General features: G+C 43.1%; 1 protein-coding gene across 1 annotated transcript in view; it reads right to left on the bottom strand.

The window, feature by feature from the left end:
* The window catches only part of dok6 (docking protein 6), a 36,115-nt gene that overhangs the window by 2,735 nt on the left and 11,468 nt on the right, over positions 1 to 21,912 (bottom strand). Inside the window, exons 2-7 of the mRNA XM_040166540.2 lie at positions 16,041 to 16,148; positions 12,289 to 12,403; positions 9,326 to 9,445; positions 7,040 to 7,229; positions 6,531 to 6,669; positions 5,410 to 5,515 (exon numbers count right to left, since the gene is read on the bottom strand). Of these exons, the coding sequence (XP_040022474.1) occupies positions 5,410 to 5,515; positions 6,531 to 6,669; positions 7,040 to 7,229; positions 9,326 to 9,445; positions 12,289 to 12,403; positions 16,041 to 16,148 (778 nt within the window). The remainder of the gene's footprint in view (positions 1 to 5,409; positions 5,516 to 6,530; positions 6,670 to 7,039; positions 7,230 to 9,325; positions 9,446 to 12,288; positions 12,404 to 16,040; positions 16,149 to 21,912) is intronic.

Genomic DNA, 21,912 nt, shown 5'->3' with positions numbered 1-21,912 from the left:
TTGTGGGTGGAGGGCTGTTCCCTGCAACTGCGAGTCCATTAATAATATATTAGAATGCTGTTTGGAGGCGAGGTAGGTTGAGGATAAAGTGGCTGGCAGGATGCTGATCATGCACCGAACAAGGAGGAAGTTGCCAGTGATTAATATTTCAGGAGGAGCTAAAGCCAACACAGTGCTGTTTTCCACGTATAGAGCACATACGGTACCAACTTACACGGCTGGCTTAGACGAGTTGAAGCAGGTCCGCCCCACTTTAAATCAATTTATCCCCCCAGGCGTTAATTGAAATGTGATTAACAGATCCGAACTGGACCTTCTCTCCTGTAAGCCGTCTTTTTCCAAGGCCACGCTGCTGGCGGTGCCGAAGCGCTCATTAACCAATGTGATTTTAAGCTGTTCAAATGATTCATAAAACAGAAAACACGCGGGCTTTACTGCGCGTGTTGGTGTGCAGCTCCGACCGCACGCAACTCACCACGGCGCGGAACGTGCGCCAGTCGGCCCAGCGAGCGATCGTCAAGTGGCCTGTTGTGGACCAGTTTAACAGAAATGTCCCTGAATAGAAAGCGATGCACGCGTAAAGTGACACGACGAGGAGGAAAAAAACACAGAGGAGGCAACGGCTCAGAGGAAAAGGAAGCACAGAGGGGGCAGGTGTGGGTGTGAGGATGAGACCACAGCAGCAGCAGCAGCCATAACAGGTAATCACACACACACACACACACACACACACACACACACACACACACACACACACACACACACACACACGCACACACCTTTGTCCTCCAGTCTTTCCTCCACTGAAAAAAATGAGACATGGCTTAAGGTCTTAAATGCAGCTCAGTCCATGTTCTAGAAAAAAAACCCTGCAGGTTAAAAAACACTTTGTCTCCACTCACAGATTGCTGAAACAACTGGTGTGCAACCAAGCATGTCCTTTTCACATCTTTGCCGAGACAATCCTCCCCCTACCAAGCCCAATTTGGGCCTGAAAAAAATAAAAAATAAAATAAGAGGCAGAGAGAACCAGTGCGGACAGAGCGGAGGAGGCACATGTCATCGCCCCCTCAGTCGTGAACAGCGGGGGTTTGCCGTACGATGCAGGACCCCCGACGAGAGGCACGCGTCGGGGCTGCAGACGCAAATGTCGGCTCCGTTTTTCCAAACAAAAGAATGAATAGAGAAGAGACGAGGCGTCAACGTCCCTCGTCCTCTCCGTCCCTACGAGGAGCAGACAGTGATTTGTCGGTGGCTTTGCATCAGCGCCGAAGGTCATGTCATCCTATCTGGCCTGAGGTGGCAGCTGCTGGGCCGCAGAAGACTGGACACCCGGGGGAGGGGGGGGGGGGGGGGGTCCACACACACACACACACACACACACACAATGGTGGACAAGGACACACACACAAGCATCCATTCATGAATGCTTGTACAAACACACACACACACACAGATACACACCTGTCTGCACCTTCCTTCCTCACAGTGCGATAACCCAGATGTTAGTAACAGCTGTAACCGGAGGGAAAGAGGAAGGAGGCTGCGCAAACTCTGGATTATGCAATGCCGCTGACATCGAGCTTTGTGCCTTTTGTTTGGCAAATCGACCCAAACTATGAAAGGACAGCTCACTGCAGCCCGGAGATTGAGCCAGTTTTTAGTTTTTAAACAAAACGTCAACAGCGATCAGGAGAGAGTTGAACTTGTTTCACGCCATTCACTTTTTTTTTTTGCATCTACTATTTTCCTTGTTGCCTGTTGCAGATAAGAAAGTGTTATCATCCTTTTCTCCTATCGTCTTGTCCCTGTGCCTTTGATACTTGCTCCCTCTCGGTTAAATCCCCTCGTATCACTCGCAGCCGATCAAACTCCGAAAAGCGCTCCATCGCATTAGAATTGCTAATGATACGGCACTAAACTGTGGTGCACAATGGAATGCAGAGCGAGTGAAGGCAATGGATTACATGGAAATGAGTCCAGGAAGAAATTCTAGCCCTTGTTCCATTCCAATATTGGACATTCAACCACTTCGGAGAGGATTTCTATGCATTATAAAAAGGGCACAGCAGGATCCCTGAAATGCAAAAGAGGGAACAGCATCGTAGAGGTGGGACCAAAGGACTCATTGCGTACATAGTTTGTGGAGATTAAAACATCTACATTAGGGGGGGGACTTTATTCTGTGTAGCAACACTATCAAGTGTTTGTGTAATGTTTCCACATCATATTTCTCAGATTCTTTTTAACAAAACATTTTTAATTACGGCAAACAAGGCGGGATGTGTTTTTCAGATTTGATCCCGAACAAATGAAAAGCAGATGTGAAATATATGAAAACAAAGTTAAAGTGAACTGTTCCTTGCTGACAGGTCCCCCCATTAATCACGGCAAAGAAATAAACAAATAGGTGAATAAACCTTGAAGGGACAAAGGACCATGTTCTTTAATTATTCCTCCAGACCCGCTCCAGAGTATTTGAAAGCAAGCCGAGCATGACTCAGCAAATTGACTGTGATGATTAGATATTCATCACCCGAGCAGTGATACATTCAAGGAGCAAAGGCAGCGGGATTTCTTATATTCCCAACCAAATGATTGTCTCGTATTGTCATTACGAGAGGGCAAACAGATTGATGTATCCATTACCCCAATTTCCGTTACATACACCCATTACTTACCCAACTACATACTGTAACGTAATATGTGTCTGCAGACAGAGAGTTACTGCAAAAGCAAAAGTTACTGTTTTTTTTTACAAGAATCTACTGTGTATTTGTGCCGGTTCCTGAGCCTTGTAAACAGTGTTTTTGTGTCCGCTTCAATATCAATTTCAGTCTAATGTTGGAGTTTATTTAATAACGTTGAGTTGACAGCTTTGTTTTGGTCTGAGATGTCGCTCTGCAGCTCAACCAGCGATGGTGTAATCAGGGCTGAGCCCAGGAAATGTGGAGGAGCAAAGGTGACTGGTTGATTGGATGATGCAATTACTTTTCCGTTGTCTGTTACTTGTTCTGCGAAAGTCTGTTATTTGCGCTTTCATGTCTGCTACTTTGAACTATTTTGTATGATGTAGATGCTTGTTCTGTTGTTGCTGGACAAAAACTGTTGTTCCTAATGAGGCAGTAAAGAAAATGCTCTTCACTGGTTGGTCGCTGTGAGGCTTTACTGCTCTTTTCGTTCAGTTTAACGTCGTGTTATCAAATTTCTCAAGTTCCATTTTTCTCCAGTAAACTTTTTTTTTTTTAACCACTCAACAATTTTTACAAAACTCTTTTAAGCCTGTCAAACAACCTTGTCTGTCATTTTTATATTGGCAGGTAGAAATGGTTTTCTAAGGCTATTTATTCATATGTATTTAAGTTTAACAGTGTACAAAATAACATTCAACATTTTAACTAACTTTATACAAATAGCATGAATATATTATTTTAAAGAGTTTTTTAAAGATATTAGTTCTTATTTAATTGCACAAAAGAGCATTTATGTATATATCAGGCCCCTCAACTTTGCTTAGGGGTGAGAGAATAGGTTGTAAAAGGCAATATTTATGATGATGATTTTTATGATTAATTTGAGCTAATTGAAGCTGAGCCACAACTCACCTGCATTGATTGAAGTTTTATTATAATCACCTGTTTTTTGGGGGACAGGTTGCTAATTATGAAATGAGGGCAGCTGGGTGCCGTTCCCCTCTCGGCCAATCAGGGTGTTACGACGCCTTTTCTTCAGCCTTTAAGGCAGGTGGAGATTTAATGCACTTTGTTCTTCACCCGACTTCATGCAGACCTAATTTTCCGGCCAGATATGGTTTTAGAGAGATATTATTAAAGGACATTCCCCCCCCACTACGTTCCCTGCAGACCTTATTGCTGTTTGCCAAGAGTTTGTGCTTGCATCATGATAACCGCGTGCCTGCAGGCTTTATCTGGTTTATTGGTTTATTTTCATTGAAACCCCCTTCATATAAACTTATTATCAGAGATGAACATTTTCACTATTATCAAGGCGGCATTTGTTATTAGTGTGAAGACACTTGAGTGATTTATTTATTTTATTTCAATTTTTTTTATGTGGTTGACGGTTCACGGGTCACTTCCCCCGATCAGCGGATATCTGAGGAACCAATACCGCCACAGACGCTGCTTGGATTTTACGCGGGACGTAAAAGCGCTCCGGGGCCGGTTGAGACCTTCTGCCAATGAGGAATCTATGCAATTACTCTGTACGGCTGTCCCCGTTCAACATCACCCCCGCTGCGACGCGTGCCTTTCACAGTCCAAACATCCCGTGTCACAACAGGAGTTAAACTCCTGTCACACCCCCCACTCCCCCCCCTCCCAGAATCACCTTGTCGTCCCCGTTGTCTGACGAGACCTTTCGCTGCGTCCTCAAACACATTCATGCGTCCAATTTATTCATGGAGGGAAAGGCAGTGTGTGTGTGGGGGGGGGGCAGCGCTGAATGTGCACGAGAAGGTGGAGGGTTGCTCTGAATCGAGACGGACGATGCAGAGAAGGAGTGGGAGGACCAGAGGAGATGCCAGGGTGATGGATGAGGGAGAGAGAGAGAGAGAGGGAGAGAGAGAGAGAGAGAGAGAAGCTCCTCTGCTCACTGGAGTTTTGGAAAGGAAGAGTTTAAAAATAAGAGTTTGGCGAGACTGGGCCTATAAATAACGACTCTGAGGTGGAAGCTTCTTTGTTTAGTGTAAATGTGCAAAAAACATGTTGATGTTTGGAACAGAGGACATCTTTTTTTTGCTTTAAAGCTTATCAGGCCACAATTAAATGATAGTGAAAAAAAAAAATCCAGCCTTGGGTTTTCAAAAGAAAATGATGACGACAGCGGTACTTTCATCTTCGCCTGCCTCTCTGTTTTGCTCTATCAGTCAAAGCCAAAAAGGCCCATAATCCTCAGATAAGACTACTAATCAACTAATACCATGGGCAGAGTAATCTCATCAGCTCACTAACCACCTTTCTGCCTCTGGTGTGCACACACAGACTGACACACCCTTCCTTGTGTAAATTAAGTGCCCACCAGGGACATGCGGTGCTGAGCTTCTGCAACATCAATGCATTTATTTATCCTTCCTAAAGAGACACACAATCTTAAGATTATGAGTGTGTGTGTCTCTCTGTTGTCTATCACTGAAGATCACGCTGTTCTGCTTCAGGTTAAAACAATATTATATGACTGAAGCAAAGAGTCTAAACTGTCTATCATGGGAGGGATCAATAATTCCAAGCTAAACACATTTAATTAATACCAGAAGAATATTCCTGCGTTCGTTTCTCCACTTTTCTTTCCTCCACCGCCTCCAAAGTGCTCCACACCTCAACAGTGACACAAGCAGGTGAGGAAATAGCAACACGGCGCATATGATAATTACTGACTGCATGCCTCTACCTTGGTAACTGTAGAGATCTCCCACGCTGTTCTGACGCGTAATGTGCTGCCAGTAGGCGCTGCGTGGCAGGGAGATGGACTTGGTGAGCGTTTCTCTCGGGTGGATCTGGAAGAGACAGAAAGCGCACAGAATATCTCAGTCAGTCAGTCACAACGGGGGGGGGGGGGGGGGGTAATCGGTAATCAAAGAACGCTCAGACTACGGTATATTGGAGGCAGAATGCCTTGAATGGCTGTTCGGCGGGCGAGATGAGGATTCATTTGGGACTGTGATGTTGTTGTATCCCTGATCTTTTTTTTTAAAGTTATTCACAGCGTAGAACATATTATTACAGATTTTGTAATATATTTTACAGAAACCTGGGGTAAATCTGCATTTTCTCAGCTTCACCTGTTCTGCAAATGTCACTGGTCCAATTTGTGTTTGCTACCCATTTGATTTACAGAGCTGAAGGTAAATGCCGCATTTTGGAAAATGTTCCCGAATGGTGGGGTCCAAGAGCACGGCCATATGGTCAAGGCTCATCAAACACTAGGCAGGCCGACATAAATAAAGAATACAGATGATAGGGGGGAGGAGGAGGAGGAGGAGGAAGGAAGGAAGGAAGGGATGGACTGGTGTTGTGATGGAAGGAGGGAGCGGAGGCCAAGACGGTGGGGTGTCAGAGGGCTCCTGGTCCAAGGCAGCAACACAGCGTGTGTGTGTGTGTGTGTGTGTGTGTGTGTGTGTGTGTGTGTGTGTGTGAAAATCATGATTTATTACCTCGGTGTTCACTGCTTTCTAAAAATAATTCTTTGAACAGCCTCGATGACATACTGTACTTGGATCAGCCTCAATCAGACAGACCTTTTTGAAATAATACAGGAGACATTTCTAAACAAAAACACTTTATGTTTGCAGGCTTTGTACAAATGGTTCGGGGTATGTTGTCGAGCGAATGGAAGTGACACGCGCCCTTGCGTGCATGAAATAACTATTCCTGGAACGAACAGGAATAATACACCCGCGCGTATTATTGGCCCCGTTTGCAATTTTGACAGTTTCGGATGAAAAACCAATGGGCGCATTGTGAGCCTGCTGCCGGTAAATCAGATAAACAAGCAAAGTGTACCAAGCAGACCTGGGAACTCTTTTCCATCTCCTCCATCATCCTCTCATGCTGCTGGGCAATGGCCAGCGTGGCCGAGTGGACCCGCTGGTAGATCATCTCCCCCTCCCGCGTCTGGAACGTGAACAAACCCTCTCCTGTGTCACACATCCTGCGCCAGGAACACACACACAGAGACAGAGAGAAGTGCACACGCTTTGATCGTGCTCACTCTTGGATTGCTGATTTACAAAAATGCATGGTTGAGTGTGCACTTACAGGGAGGCGCATTGATATAATACCCCACTGAAGTCACACACACACATGCATGAGTAGATACAGTGCACAAACATAGACACACACACTCACAAAGGCACTTGTCACTTCAGCGCCTGAAGGGCTCTGCGGCAAACGCTGATATCCCGGGATGTTTCAATGTTGTTGAAGTTTTTATGACATTTATTTTTTTCTCCCACTGCTAACATTCCAACCACACACACAGAAAGAAAAAAAGAGCTCTTTTAATGCGCGCACACACACACCTTCCGGACTCAAAAGTGAACCAGGTGGAGTCTCGTCCGTATCTGCGCAGGGAGCTGAGAGGCCACATGACGAGTTTGAGGCGGGCGTTGTGTATGTCCCACAGGTAGATGTTTTCGTGGGTGATCTGCATGGTGCACTCCCCGTAGATGTCCAGGTTAGGAGTGGGCATGAGGTACACGTTGAAGCGTTCTGGAAAGATTCACAAATTAGCCTCAGCATAACAGTCTAGTGTCAGTTTTCATCTAAAATGCCTTCACTTTATCATCGTATCTCTTTTAACAGGCTTTCCGTCTCCTGACAGAAGCTCCGTTGGCGCTCGGCGAGGAAACATCAAAGCAAACTATTTTGTGCTTGTAGAAACAGAACTTCAGGTTTTTGTACAGCGAAGATGTTTTGCACTCACACTTCCCACACAACGGACACACACTGTGATATTAATTGCTGCGGATGTCTGCAGCGGCTGTGTGGCTTCACCTCGCCGTGCATTCAAGGGTTTGTTTTTTTTTCTGGCGCAAACGAGAGACGGATACCTGAAAAGTGAGCTGTTGGCCAAACACACTGTCCAACACAATCAAAGAGAGCAGATCTGTTTCCCCGCACACTGTCAGCAGGCGGTCATTGGTGGTCCAAAAGCAGTGAGAAAAGGTTTTTTTTGAATAGTCGAGTCACTGCAACCACGATATTTTAGCGAGATTCGCTCACTCAAGCGGGCAATTACATGATTCTGCTGCGACAGGTCATTTTTCTTCCTTAAGGATTCATTATTGTAACTTTAATTTATCTAATGCTATTTATTGAAGCCACAATAGCGACCACAAGTAAAGTAAAAGACGCACCACCTAAATGAAATAATATGGGATGTAGCTGTACATACTTCAAGGGGTTTCAGAGAACCTGATGAGATGAAGGATCAATTCTTACTAAGAGATGGATTATCCTTCACGCCCTGCTGTTAGATATGGAGCTGCAGAGGGATGCAGAGAGTGTTTGTTTTGTTTTCTGAGGAAAGGAGCATGAAACACATAGCGTGTCAATAATCAGCAACTGTATATTTTTTGCATGCAATTATCAGTATCTTATATATTTAACACCAATACACTACATTGACACTGACCTAAGGGGGTGAAGCTGGCCGTTGAGTGAGCTGGACCGGGATCAAGAAACCATATCTGTCAACTCACATTAACTAACTCTCCGAGGGGCCGACAGAGAGCGGAAGAGAGGGAGCGAGTTCTCCATAATCTAAATTAGTTCTCACTAATTACACTTAATGATCCACAATAAGTACGTGTCTGCAGGGGATAGAAAATGGCGATGTCATAGTGTGGCGTATTTTTAGGGATGGTGAAAATGAACTCTTATCTAATTATCGGCCCGTGCTGTTTGGGGAGGGCTACTAATTGAAACACGGGTGCAGGCCCGAGCCTCTTGTTTCATTCACTCATACGGACGGCAGTCAGACTCAATTTGTCTCCGTAACCCGCTGCAGATATCGTATGAGCACCGGAAGTGAGTGGAACTGTGTCGTTGCAGTTCAGTTTTTTGAATGAACCGCAAAATTATATCTTACAAAATGAGGCCCAGTTATGTTGAACACAATTTCCCTTACAGTGAAATGAAATCGGCTGAAATAATGGGAGATTACTTTCAATTACTTGCTCTTTTCCAACTTTAAACTGCTCCTCTTTGCCTGTTGCCTTTTCAATTTCCTCTGCGAGTTTACAAATGACACAGACAATGAGCGCCACTGTGAAAGCAGCGCCCTGTTGTCTCCTCTCTTTTCCATTTCCATTTCCTGTGAGTGGAATATGTGGGAAGCACAATTTATTTCACGTGGCTTTAGGAGCCATAATCTCATCCATCTCTGTGACAAGCTTCATTATGAGGGAAGCCGGTGATGCACAGCACTTCTCATTAGGGTTGGAACACAGCCCCGACCACAGCCTGCGACCTGTGCTCTGGCGAGCACAAACACACACACACACACACATGCACATACCCAAACATCCTTGTGTGTGTGTGTGTGTGTGTGTGTGTGATGTGCAAATGTAACTAAAGACTGTTACAGGGAACTTTGACTAAGATATTGACAAAGCGGACCTTATTAGCCAGGCCTAATTGGACGGTGACTGTTCTGCTCCTCTAACCCTCTGAGGACTCGGTTGCTTTAAACACATACTGGCCTGGACTGCAACCCGACTGCCGGTTGGCGAGCTGTGTGTGTGTGTGTGTAAGATTGACCCTGGATGGCCGTCGGTGGTAACGGGGACTAATTGGGCACTCACCGTTCTGCTCCCGCTGCACCCCCGCTGCTAACAGGTCTGGCTCTCCCAGGCTGATGTCGTTGAGACGGCTGCCCAGGCACTCCACGCATAGCAGCTTACACCATTCCTCTGCATCCAGCTCTGCACACAGCAGCACGGCATTAAACGCACACACACACACACACACACACACACACACACAAACCTCATACATATCCAACACTGCAGAGATAAAAAAAAAAAACACACACACACACACACAAATCATACCACCAAAACTATGCTGCCTTTTTAGTGTGTTGTTTACGCATTGTACATAAATCACCCAAGAAGAATTTCAGAATAAAATGCTGGATGTACAGAACGGGAGTGCAGCTAAAAGTAACCAGGAGGGAAAGAAATCCATCTGATTAATTCGATGGAGATTAAAAGAGGAGGTGGATTCAGTAACAGCGACAAGATGAAAGCGTTTTTTTTTTTTTCCTCCCTCCTTTGCCAATACCCGCTTCCCATGCTGCACACCACAGAAATACTTCTGCTGGAACCACACGGCCACAGCAGTCCGAATTGTTCTGTTTTTAATTAAGCTGGTTAAAGGAATAAGCAGAGGAATATGCTTACTTGTGGAAAGTAAGAACTCAGAACTAATGCGCGTACATTAAATAAAAAGCTAGCAGCAGGTCTGTATACTGGGTGAAACGCAGCCCGGCTTCATGCGGGGGGCAACAAATCTGCTTAGAAGCAGCAGCTCATTAATTAGCACTCTGTTTCTTGTTTTGTTTAATCAATGCTAAAACCATTGAGGTTTTTACAAGGGGTCAGGGCTGTTGGCAGAAGGCACCAGAAAGAAAACACGCGAGCGCCATCAATCTTCTCATCAAACCCTCGGCAAGAAAGCAAATGAAGCAATGTGGAGGGAGAGTGTTCATTTCACTGTGTGTTTCAATAAATGTGAAGAATCGTGTTGATTTTACTCTCTTTCTAAAGCAGCTGTGTTGGTTTTGTGAACAGAGCTCTGTGTAGCTAGTTATATCTACGCCTCGTGACAGCTGGCACCTAAAGGAGGGGGTTCATTCATTGCAAGACCAAATATTTTAATTGGAGGCTAAGTGGAGACAAATGATTTCATGTATCAAATCCGGATTCAGATTGCGTGGCAATCTGTCGTTTGTGACTAACAATTTATCTTCCAGTTAAGTCAGAAGAAAAACAATGCGTACGTTGGAGAGGAATTCTAATTGTCTTGTCTGAGCTTTTGGTGAGAGTTACCGAGGTGTGAAATGAGGCAAATGCCGGAGTTGGTCATCTTTTCTGAAGCTCCTTAACTTCAGGGCCCCCGTGGAATTCTGGGATATGTGTCCATGGCCAGCGATGTGTGCAGAGAGAGCTCTGGAAGCACGGGAACATCACCCTGTTTTTGTGTCAATGCATGCTTGTGTGGCATGTGTGTGTGTGTGTGGGGGGGGTTATTCACTCAAATCTTGTTTGTCAGATCAACTGTGGTGTCCAGTGGGACGATCTACACAACTTTGCAGGGTGAAGGAAAGGTCTGCTGCTGCCTGGAGCACCTCATTCACGCATAACAAAAAGCAGAAGTACACACACACACACAGACACACACTCTCTCAAAGGCAACAGTTCTGCACTTTAGCTGCTTGGTCTTGCCTCCTCAGATTCAGCCTTCCCATTCAGAGTTACCACAGCCCTCTGAGTGCCTCTAAACTCCCACACTTTTAAGGCCGCGGAGTGGAAAATTGGCGAAACAAGCACTTGATCCACACAGAAGCAGCCTGCCTAGTGTGTGCCGCATGAGACAGAGAGACGTTTCTTTTGTTTAGATAAATAAATAAAAAAAGAAACAGGATGTTGAATATGTGAGAAAACAAATCGGGAGGCGGCCTTTTTTCCTAAAAGGTAGATAATATTGTGTGCACAATTTATTTGGACCGGAGTTGAAGCATTATTCAATCTGCAGAGCTCTCCCTCTTATCTCTTTATGGGGCATATTTGACAGAAGCACCCAAACCACAGATCTGTCAAAAGACGAAAGATATGCTACCATCTTTTCTTCAGTGTTGCATTGACGGCACACAAGGGCCATTCATACATATATCTGAAGATCATCTTTTTCTGTCAAGAGTGTTTTATAGTCAACACAGTCAACACTTGAGATCTGCTTGCCAACTTTCCAATCCAGCGCCCCATTGATATCGCCGGCTTAAAATAAACTACAATTTAAAAATCATTAACATCACGCATTTTCGGCCGATGCCGTTCGCCCAAACGAGCTACCGCGGAGCGAGAGGGGCTTCCAGAAAGTGAAGGACTGTGATAGGTCATGGACACGGGGTGACAGAGACATCCATATGGTTGTGGGAGATGGAGGGTGGAGGGGGGGCATGGAAATGAGCCAAGGGAGTGAAGGAAAAGAGACAAAGGGAAAGAAAAGCTGTTTACTGCTACACACAAATGTGCGCGCACGCACACACACACACATGCAGGACGTCTGCGTGGCCCAAGCACATCAAGGTGCATCCGCCTTATCCAGCCCCTCACTGCCCCTACTGCACTCAACCAACCTCCTATGTGCAGATGATGTGCCTCTTTGGCTCCCTGATCACGTATTGGAGGCAATCTCTATTGTTATGGTCCGTAATTGGGTTGCAACACGCGGCAAACAATGCCCGATACAGTTTTTCATCGCCGCGATATGAAAATCAATACTTCGGAACAGAACCTCCCTCTTCTTAATACAGCGGCAAATGAGCATCACTTGGCTAAACTCCAGTTCTCCAAAACCTCTTTCACCTCTTTCACCTCTCTCTCTCTCTCTCTCTCTCTCTCTCTCTCTCGCTGAAGTGGATTATTCCTCCGCTTCTTGATAAACTTTTGCAAAGCACCCCTCGTCGTTCAGCATCTCCCTGCACACACTGTCTTTGCATGCAAGTCCAAAAAGTCCAATTTTGAAATGCGAATCCACTCACCCGATTCACAGGCAAACGTCTTGGATGTGTCGTCACAGAAGATGATCGCCACGGCGTGCTTTTTTGTCTCCCGCGGCATCCGGGTAATGTTCTTTACGTTGTGGAGCTCGGTGTTCTAAAGGGGAGAGGAGGGGGGTGGGGGAGAGAGCGACAGCGGTACATTACTTTGAAAACAGCCAGGAGCGGCAGAAGCCGCGCCAGCAAAGGCTTAATTGCCATCTTGCATCGACTCTGCTGAAAGTGCAATAGTATGGAGGCTTAGCGTATGAAGGATGGCAGAGTAAAACTGAAATGTGTGAGATTTTCAAGAATATATAAACAATAGCAGTTTTTTCCCACTAATTAAAAAAAAAAGCCCTTAGCACACTGATTGCTGTCGCGGCTTAACAGTGTAAAGCATTACTAAAAGCACTCTATGAATGAATGTGAGTACATTCCTGTGTTTACACTGTGCAAGTGCATCCTTGGAAGTGATTTGCCAGTCAATAGAGTGGGGGGGTTGGAAGGGTGCGATCAAAAGCATCTAAATCACTTTACCAGGATATTGATTGCCGATGGGGAGGGGGGGTGGGGGGAAGAGAAGATTACGTTTAATTGAATATCACCCGCATTTACAGGCCATTTTGCTCAACGGTCTCGTCTGTGTTCACTCTGCCTGGGAGATAAGGCCCATTACATTATTGTAGTCCATTGTGTGCTAACTGTGGGCCTTTTGCCAGACTGTTGGAAATGAATTAGCTGGGCTCTCTGCCCGTATAGTAAAGCTCGACTGTTAAAGGTTAAAAGCCCAGACATAATAACGCGCGCGACATGTGTGGACTACAGATTCCTCTGTTTGATAACACTATGTAACCCGCATTCAACTTGCATCGAGAGACGTTTTTCAAAGCATTAGATTAAAAATAAAAATAGACTATGGGTATTGAAAGTTTTCCATTTGTAAATTCTTTCTCCAAGATGGTATCTAAATATTTGAGGTGCAGAGATTCTTTTTGGTCCCCTGTGAGGATACAGGCATTTGTCCTCGGGCAGACCATTCATTCATATAACGACTACAAAGCTAGCATCAAGTTTGAGAATCTCTAAGCAGTGAATTCCACTAGCCATTCATCTCTCTCTGTTTGTGTAACTGTGCATTTTTAGTCGCTTTTTTATGTGTGTGTTTGTGTGTTTGTGAAGCCATGTGTCTATGAGAGAGATTTGGGTGCATTCCCAGCCTGAGGCGCTACAGTCCGAGCAAAGGGAATTATTTGTGATGAGACTTATTACTCATACGATCTCTTCTCTTCCTCTTCCCATTTTCTGCATCTCTTCTTCTTGTTTATTCAAAGATGTAAATAGAAAATAGCATACATCAAGAAGGCTGCATTCAAGACTCAGGTGCTACAGTAAACACGCCAGTTGTCCCCATCCTTTGACTGTGCGCATAGGATATGGCGACGGGCAGTGTAGGGACGCCGGTAGAAAAATGCATTCGCGACGTCATCCTAAGGTGGGCGATGACATTGACAGGGCTCAATGGACCATTGATTTAAATGAGTCAATTGGATTGATGTCATTAGGGGCTTAAAGTCATATGCTAATGAAAGCAACAACATGCTTACAATGACAATACTAACATGATGATTTGGCACAAAACACAAAGTGTAGCACACAAACTAACCCATTGTGACCGGATGATGCTAGAAGAAAGTCAAGGGGTCAAAATATATTCTAACTGATTCATTCTAATTTTATTATGAATGCATTTGTTTTGTATACCACAAATTTATTTTTGTGCGTCCTGGCATTTTTCCTTTTAAATATTGCTTTAATAGTGCAGACAATGAAAGAATTTCAGCCTCTACCAAATGCCATGCCAACCGTCCAATAGCTGTTGGGAGATTTCATTAAAAGTCTTAATGTAAACCTGCTGGCGGCGCTGGAGGAGAATTCAGAATGATAAAGATTCCTCCTACATGTCCGTACAAAAATCATATTACTCCCTCTGGAGTGGTAGACCAACCAACTGCACTAGTGTGACTAAAACCATCTGCTTCCATGTGAGAAGAAGAAGAAGAAGAAGAAGAAGAAGAAGAAGAAGAAGAAGAAGAAGAAGAAGAAGAAGAAGAAGAAGAAGAAGAAGTGTAGCGGAGAGAATAACTCTCATTTTCTATGGGATGGAAATATTGCCAAAAATATTCAGGGATTGTTTTACTGTGTGGACCGGTGCCTCTAAGACAGGGAAAAGACAGAGAGAGAGAGATAGAGAGAGACGGGTGACATGAAGAGAGCAAGTAAAAAAAAAAGAAAGCCAATCCCCTTTGTGGTGCTTCTGTAAATCAGCCACCAGTGCAGCCTATTTCCTCCCAGAGCACTGCGGCGTTGAATGAAGCCCTCAGACGGGACCTTTCTTGATCTTTGTGGCGATGCATTACCAGGTGCACTGGTGCATGTGTGCGCTCATCGCTCACACCGGCGCTCCTTGTATGAGATGCCTCTGGGAGGAGGGACGGGTTGGGGGGGGGTTTACAGCCACACAGGACGGCCCGATATGACGGCATGATGCAGTCGGCAGGAAGGCGCTTCACTCGGCATACATGGCTGAAACTAAAGTGGATCTAAACCATCTAGCTCGCCAGTGACAAATCCACCACCTAATTCACGATTAGATGGTTATAGTATTGCTTCAGGCTGCTGAAACTAGAGCCATGTAGGGAACGTGGATTCAAAGTCCCCTATCATCTACTGTTATCTCCTCTAATTACTATACGACTGTTCATGGCGATATCATCTCCCATCACCAAGATAATGAGTCCTAAATGGAGAATTTCAAAGGGCTTAAGAGGCACAGAGAGATGTATTATCTACTGGATTATTACTTTCAAAAGGGAGGGAAAAGACCCCCGGAGGAGATGATAAAGTTGCAAAATGTGTCTTAATGGATCTTTAACTCTATTATCTGTGGCCAATGGATGAAAACCGAGTTGGGAGGAACGTGTGATACAGTGCTGAGTAATAAAAAAAAAAGAAGCAATGTAAGACCTTTAGTGACATAATCTTATACAATGTGCTGCCTTTTTACTGCATCACTTTCTATAAGATGAATTTCAGAGCACAATTCCTGAAGTTTAAAGAGAATCCCTCATAATCTTATTTGGGCAGCCAGCGGTGACAGATTTTATCAGCTAAAGATAATTCATTCCACCTGTTGTCCACATGTTCCACAAGTAGCAGATCCATGGGGAGTGAGACTCGGTTTAGTGTATTTTTTGGAATTCAACAAAACAAAACCTTGAATGCCATTTATTTGTTATATGCTAGTGGCACTATATCCGGCTTGATAGTGCCATTAGTAAGAAGGTCAGATTGTTACAAAATCATTAGGAAAAAGTAATGAAATTAGACATATTCATGACTAATTTCATGGAAATCTGCTCACTACATGCTGCCTAATCTTGATTGGCCGCAGGACCGACTGACATCAGAACCCTTAGACCTCACCGCTTAATAGAAAAAATAAATTTGCATATTTATAAATAATCAAGATGCTAGTTGCAGCCACAACATTTCACAAGAAAAAGTTGCAGATGAATATTTTATTCTGATCAAATAACTAATGTGACACTTGATCACTTTAGTTCTAATACTGTTGTGACTTATGCTGTGCACTATTGGGGAAAAAAGTTCAATCATTTATCTTATTCGATGACAACCACAATGTAGTCTTTAATGAGTGTCACGTGTGTGTGTGTGTGTGTGTTCATCTGTACCTTGTGGAAGTTCCTGAAGTAGGCTGCCTTCTCGTCGGGGTACTTCTCTAACCGTCGTGGACCTTTGCTGGAGGCCTTCTTGAACACCAGCCAACACCTCCGGAAGATCTGACGAGGAGAGAAGAGAGAACGACGGCCGCCCGGTTACAGAAGCGCTACTCTACTCCTGCAGAGACGTGTGTAACTGCAAATACAGACAACACCAACTGACTGTGCAACCACATAATTATAGACCAGCAACACTAAACAGAACAGGTATTAACAGGACAGAAAGAATCTGACGAGCAGATTGATGCAAGTCACCATCCCGGAATTCCAGATTACAATTAATGGCAAAACATCAGGGGGGGGGGGTTGCACACTTGGCTAGGAATGTTTTTTTTTCCATTGATCTAAATACCGATTGGTGTTCATTCATGTTGATTACATTGGAAAGCACCGATAAATGCACAGGCAACTGATTATTCATCTTCATTACACACTTTATCAATCTGAATGTCAAGAAGAGGGTAAACACCAAATGTGTCTTGGGAGAGCAAATTAAACCATTCTGCCTCATAAATCAAATACATCTGTAAATGAACATTTTTGGAACGTATCTCATTCAAATGTTATGAGCTCAATAATGCATTTGGACACTATGCTGGTCTAAGACAGCTGAGTTAACGTTACAAATTTGATTTAATATAAAAAATCGTTCAGATTTCACCTTCAGTAGAAATAAAAGAACTTTGCTGTTTTAATTAATTGAGTAATTAATTTATTTCCCAATTTATATAATATTTATCTAATAGCAATATGGCAGACATAAGCTATAAGTACTGACTTTAAACTGTATTTTAGAATGCGTTTGTACACAAAGAAATATTGTCCAACAATTAAAGTTAGATCAAATCAAAAATGCTTTGGGCAAATAACTCTTTTCAGGAGAACAACTTAGTTTCAAGTTGAATGAACGTGCTTCTATTTATTACAGGTGAGTTTTTTTTTCCCTTTCGAATGCACACACACAGATTACTATACATTTTATTGATTACTGGACCACAGCCTGGCCTATTCATCAGCTACAGTTGACACACATACAGGATGTTACATCACCGAATATTTCAAGGTCAAATCACAAAGAGAGACACAAATGAACGCATACACTCTCACACACTTGAACACAGAATCACTACAAATGTGTGTGTATGTGAACATCAAAGCAAACAAAACCATGTAATCGTTATCTAGGAGCTAAGAAGATCTACCCTGTTGTATACTTTGATGCAATACATATTTCTGTAAGTACGCAGGGTTGCTTTTTAACCGTTCAATGGAATATTTATTTAGCCCCCAGACAAATTTGAAATAGCTAGTTTAAATGCATTTGTAGATGCACGGCTTTTCTTTGTAAGGCAACATCTTTGTTATTATTCCACTGTTTCACCCCAAGGCAATAATTTGGAACTTCAAAACCAGAGCGAGGCTCTGGCCACAATTGTCAAGGTGTAAAAAGCCATACGGGACACAAACATGACCGAATAATTGTGCCAATAGCTTAGGAATCCCATGTGGTTGCCTATCTTTATTAGTGGGACCTTTCTATTTCCTGGTGCTGACAGACGCTATCGCTCTGCCTGATATATGACTGCCCCGGGCCCCCGTGGTTTTGTTTGGGCCCCATGGACGTACAATTAATTTGTTTACTCTGGCGCTGTACTTCATAAAAGGCCCAGTGAGTTGAACTTGGCCCTTTGCAGTAATTGACTAGAGTGGATCCCTAGGTTCTTATCGGCGTGCCTTGATGGGCCTCCATTATAGTTAAGTGTTGCCCAGGCCCACTATAAACAGCAAACAAAACAAAATACAGTGGTGCACAACCCACCTTCTTATGCACGCTGGATCATTCTCCAATCCCACCATGCATAAAAGGCTTTCAAGTAAGGATACAAAGGGGCAATAACGTCGTACTCAAAATTGAGCATACTGTAATTGTGTCTTCAAAAACACTTATTAAAACTAAATAAAACTGCAACTTTGACAAAAAAACAAGTTGCAATGTAAAAACCCTTTTGACAATGGCCATTACCACATTTAAACAGTAAAATTATAGCTACCCTCAATTCCCCTTTGGGAGCTTGAGTCAAAGCAATGCTTCCTGCTTGGCGCACACAAAGTAATTCACCCGAGGAGTTCACAGATTATGTAATTACACCAGCACAAAGGCAAGCCTTAGTGAGATAGCTTGTGAATAATAAGAACTAGGATGTATGAATGGAGAGGGCTACATTTTCCACAGTTGTCAATGCTTTGTCAAGTGCAGTCCTGTTCTTCGGCTGATGGTGGATGCTATTCAGAGACAGTGCAACACTTATTGTAATTACACAGAAGTGAATGGGAGTCTGCGAGTTTGGTGGACACATTTAATTCCAGAACACTGGTTCATACATTCGTTTTTAGTGAAATCCAACCCACTGGTTCCAAATAGAAAAAAGCAATGAAGAAGAATGAAAAATCATGTCGATATGTCTTTGGTCAATTACACAAAGTAAGCTACGGTTTGGAAACAATATCACAAGCCACTCAAAGACCTTTTTTTCTTGGTTTTTTAATGTTTTGCTCCATACATTTTTCATTTACTTAATATATGCTAATACCCATAATTAGAGGTATGCTAGTTTGTTTGTTGCTTACGTTGTATATATATAACAGCAGTGCATCGTCAGCATATGGGAGGAGATGGAATGTAGATTGAAAAGTACTGGTCCCAATTCTTGAGGAACTCCACAAGTAAAACTCATTTTTTTCAGTGTTTAGAAATAATCATCATATCATCATATTTTAGTGTAGCTAAAATAATTCAAAGGTCAATTGTTTCATGAGTTGATTTCAAGTCCGGCACACACAGTTCCTCCATCTTCTGTGGACAACATTATTAATCCGGAGTCAACGTGACTTTACTGATATTGTAAGTTGTGGGGTACACCACAACAATTTCGATTTTATTCACTTTAAGCATTACAATAAGCAACAGGTCCGATCGCCTAATGTTTTCTACATCAATTAACATGCGCAGTTTCTCATTAGGGGACTTCTTGAAGACTAAATACAAACTCTGGACTCTGGTATTTTTTCCAAATAGGCCTGATTTGCAGGTCTCACTCTCAAAGTATGATTAATGAGGGAGAGGCTCATTAAAAGTCAGGATGCTGCCTCGTCGGCAAAGGGACGCATAAACCTCACTCTACATGTACCTAATTAGAAACGCGCGCACACAAAATAATACCATCTCAACGCTTCTCCACAATCACGCTTAAATAAAGCGTCTATATGCGAGTCTTTTGAAGACAAATTACTAATCATTATTATTCATGTGATCCATTGGTCAAAATGGGGCTCTTAGTGAATGGCAGAATCGAGCAGGTTACGACTATCACAAAAGAAGAAGTCCTTTTATTGTGCGTTCATTGATATTCTGAGAGGTGGGATGAACCCACAGAGCCACTGGAATTCAAATGAGATTAGGTCATTAAAATTTAACACATCATTAACACAATCTTAAAATGATTTATTAAAGAAAATTATTAAGTTCCCCATAATTTGGTGTGTGTGTGTCTCGTTAATACGCAAACAGAGCAGAAACAAAAACGAAATGTCAGGGAAAAAATGATTCTTTATGCTTTAACATGGCTTGTAGTTTATATGTTTTGTGTAGCAATACAATAATAGTGTTAGGATCTTGAATTTAACTAATAATAACTACTTAGCAGTGATAACACAGCCAAGAATTGTGGTTAAAAATGATCCTCTTAGATTATACATATATCTATATATATATATATATATATATATATATATATATATATATATATATATATATATATAATATATATATATATATATATATATCTATCTATATATATATATATATCTATATATATATATCTATCTATATATATATATATATATATATATATATATATATATGGAGAAATATTAGTTACAAACTATTACATGACTAAGTGAGTATTACATGAGTAAGTGGCCAGAATGAATCCTCTTCTGCTAGAAGGAACATGATAACATCTCAATAATTTGCAAATAAGGCCAATGAAACGACCAAGAAGATTGAGGGTATCCTGATGAATTCACTGTGCGCAGTTTCAAAGGTAAATAGGTCAGAGTTCCAGGTGATTTTTATACTTTTTTATTTTATTTTTACAGTGGTTTCTATTTGGGAATTCTTGAATTTCAATGGTATTGTTATTGACTAAAAAGCAAGGCAGTGCGCAAACTAGACAGCGGGGAAGGGAGGGGGGAGGGGGGGCAAGGAGCTGGGGAGAACATTTCAAGGACAATCCCTTCACTTTCAGGCAGGTCTGTCCGTGGCGAGAAAAACACTTCGGGAGGCACTTGGCAAGGTGCAGCAAGTTCATCAACACCAGCTCCTCTACAACAACCACACCGAGACTGTTGTTCGGCGGGGGGGGGGCGAGGATTGCAGCCAAAATATGATCACAGACAGATGGAAGCACACTGATGGATGGGCTCTTATAAAATGTTCAAACGGAAACAACAGAGCATGGCTGTCTATTGATAAAATAGCCACACTTTTATCTTGACATTTAATGTTACAATAAAAAAAAAATCGAGTTTAACTTGAGATACTGACAGGTGGTATGGTCTGACAAGAGAGTGTGTAAAACCAGGACTGAGAGGTCTGGTAGAGAATTTTGGGAAGCAGGCACCCCATGGGCCTCAGTAATGAGCCATCTTTGAAGCCTTAGTCATTTTCTGTAAAGTGGCCCTGAACACAAAGTCCATTCACTTGCCGGAAACTTCCGGCATTATTAAAGAACTGTCTCGCCTCTCAATAAAATATGCGCCTATTTCCCCTACAGGCAAAATCACTTGTCATTTGGATGAACTGAAGAACTGTCTGAAGACATGAAAATGATTTCCAATGACAGCCTGCTTCAGTTAAATGACTAATCACACGGCAGAATAAAAATAGACTACTGTTAAATTCTCGGGAGTTCACATTGAAACCAATCATAATACCTCAGAGCCGCGCTTGCATTCATTATTCCTAAGATATTTGATTTTTTTTTCTTTAAAGCGACAAATGTGGGATGGTTTTGTAACCCCCTTCACGATTCATCTGTCCCACAATCTATGATTTTAAAAATGATTAATGCAGCACATGGCACTGGCAATACAAGACATGAGAGCACTTCAATCAAGGTGGTCATGATGAGAACGGACCGGATTTAGCCGGCACTTAGCATGTTGAATACTGATTTACTTCTTAACAGTATTCTGGAAAAAGGTTTTTTAACCTTGTAATCACAGAATAATCATTCAAAAGCCCTCCACGATATATACAAGCTAGTTTTGTCTGCGTTTTTTTTTCTGTCCATCTCCCAAGCAGCAGTGGATGAAGTCGTCCTCCCCATTCTGCATGAGGTTTAGTGTTCCAGCGGTGATAATGGCGCCTGATGGACTATGACGGACCGGGCCCGACGATATCAGCTCTTGGTGCTGGCAATCAATTTCAGACAGCGGCGGGCTCTGCGCCGCGTTGTCTATCTTCATAATTTGATTTGTTATTCTGTCGGACAGTTGTTACAGCAATCATTGCAGCGATCACTCCGCCCCCACCCCCCACCCCCACCCCCCTGACAGCCCTCCCCCACATTCCCCATCCCGAAACCCTCCCAGGACTGTGAGACCGTTTCAACAATCCTCTGCCAAATGCAACCACTAAAAAAAAAACGTTTGCCTTAAACGCACCGCCGCTCCCTCTGTCACTCTCTTTCCCCAGTCGACGGCCATCACCTCTGACCTCATACGCGACGCACCTCCCCGCTGAACCTCCCGCCCTTCAAAA

Source organism: Gasterosteus aculeatus, chromosome 21, assembly GCF_964276395.1.
Source record: "Gasterosteus aculeatus chromosome 21, fGasAcu3.hap1.1, whole genome shotgun sequence".
NCBI lineage: Eukaryota > Metazoa > Chordata > Actinopteri > Perciformes > Gasterosteidae > Gasterosteus > Gasterosteus aculeatus.
This window is presented reverse-complemented; position numbering and strand designations above follow the sequence as displayed.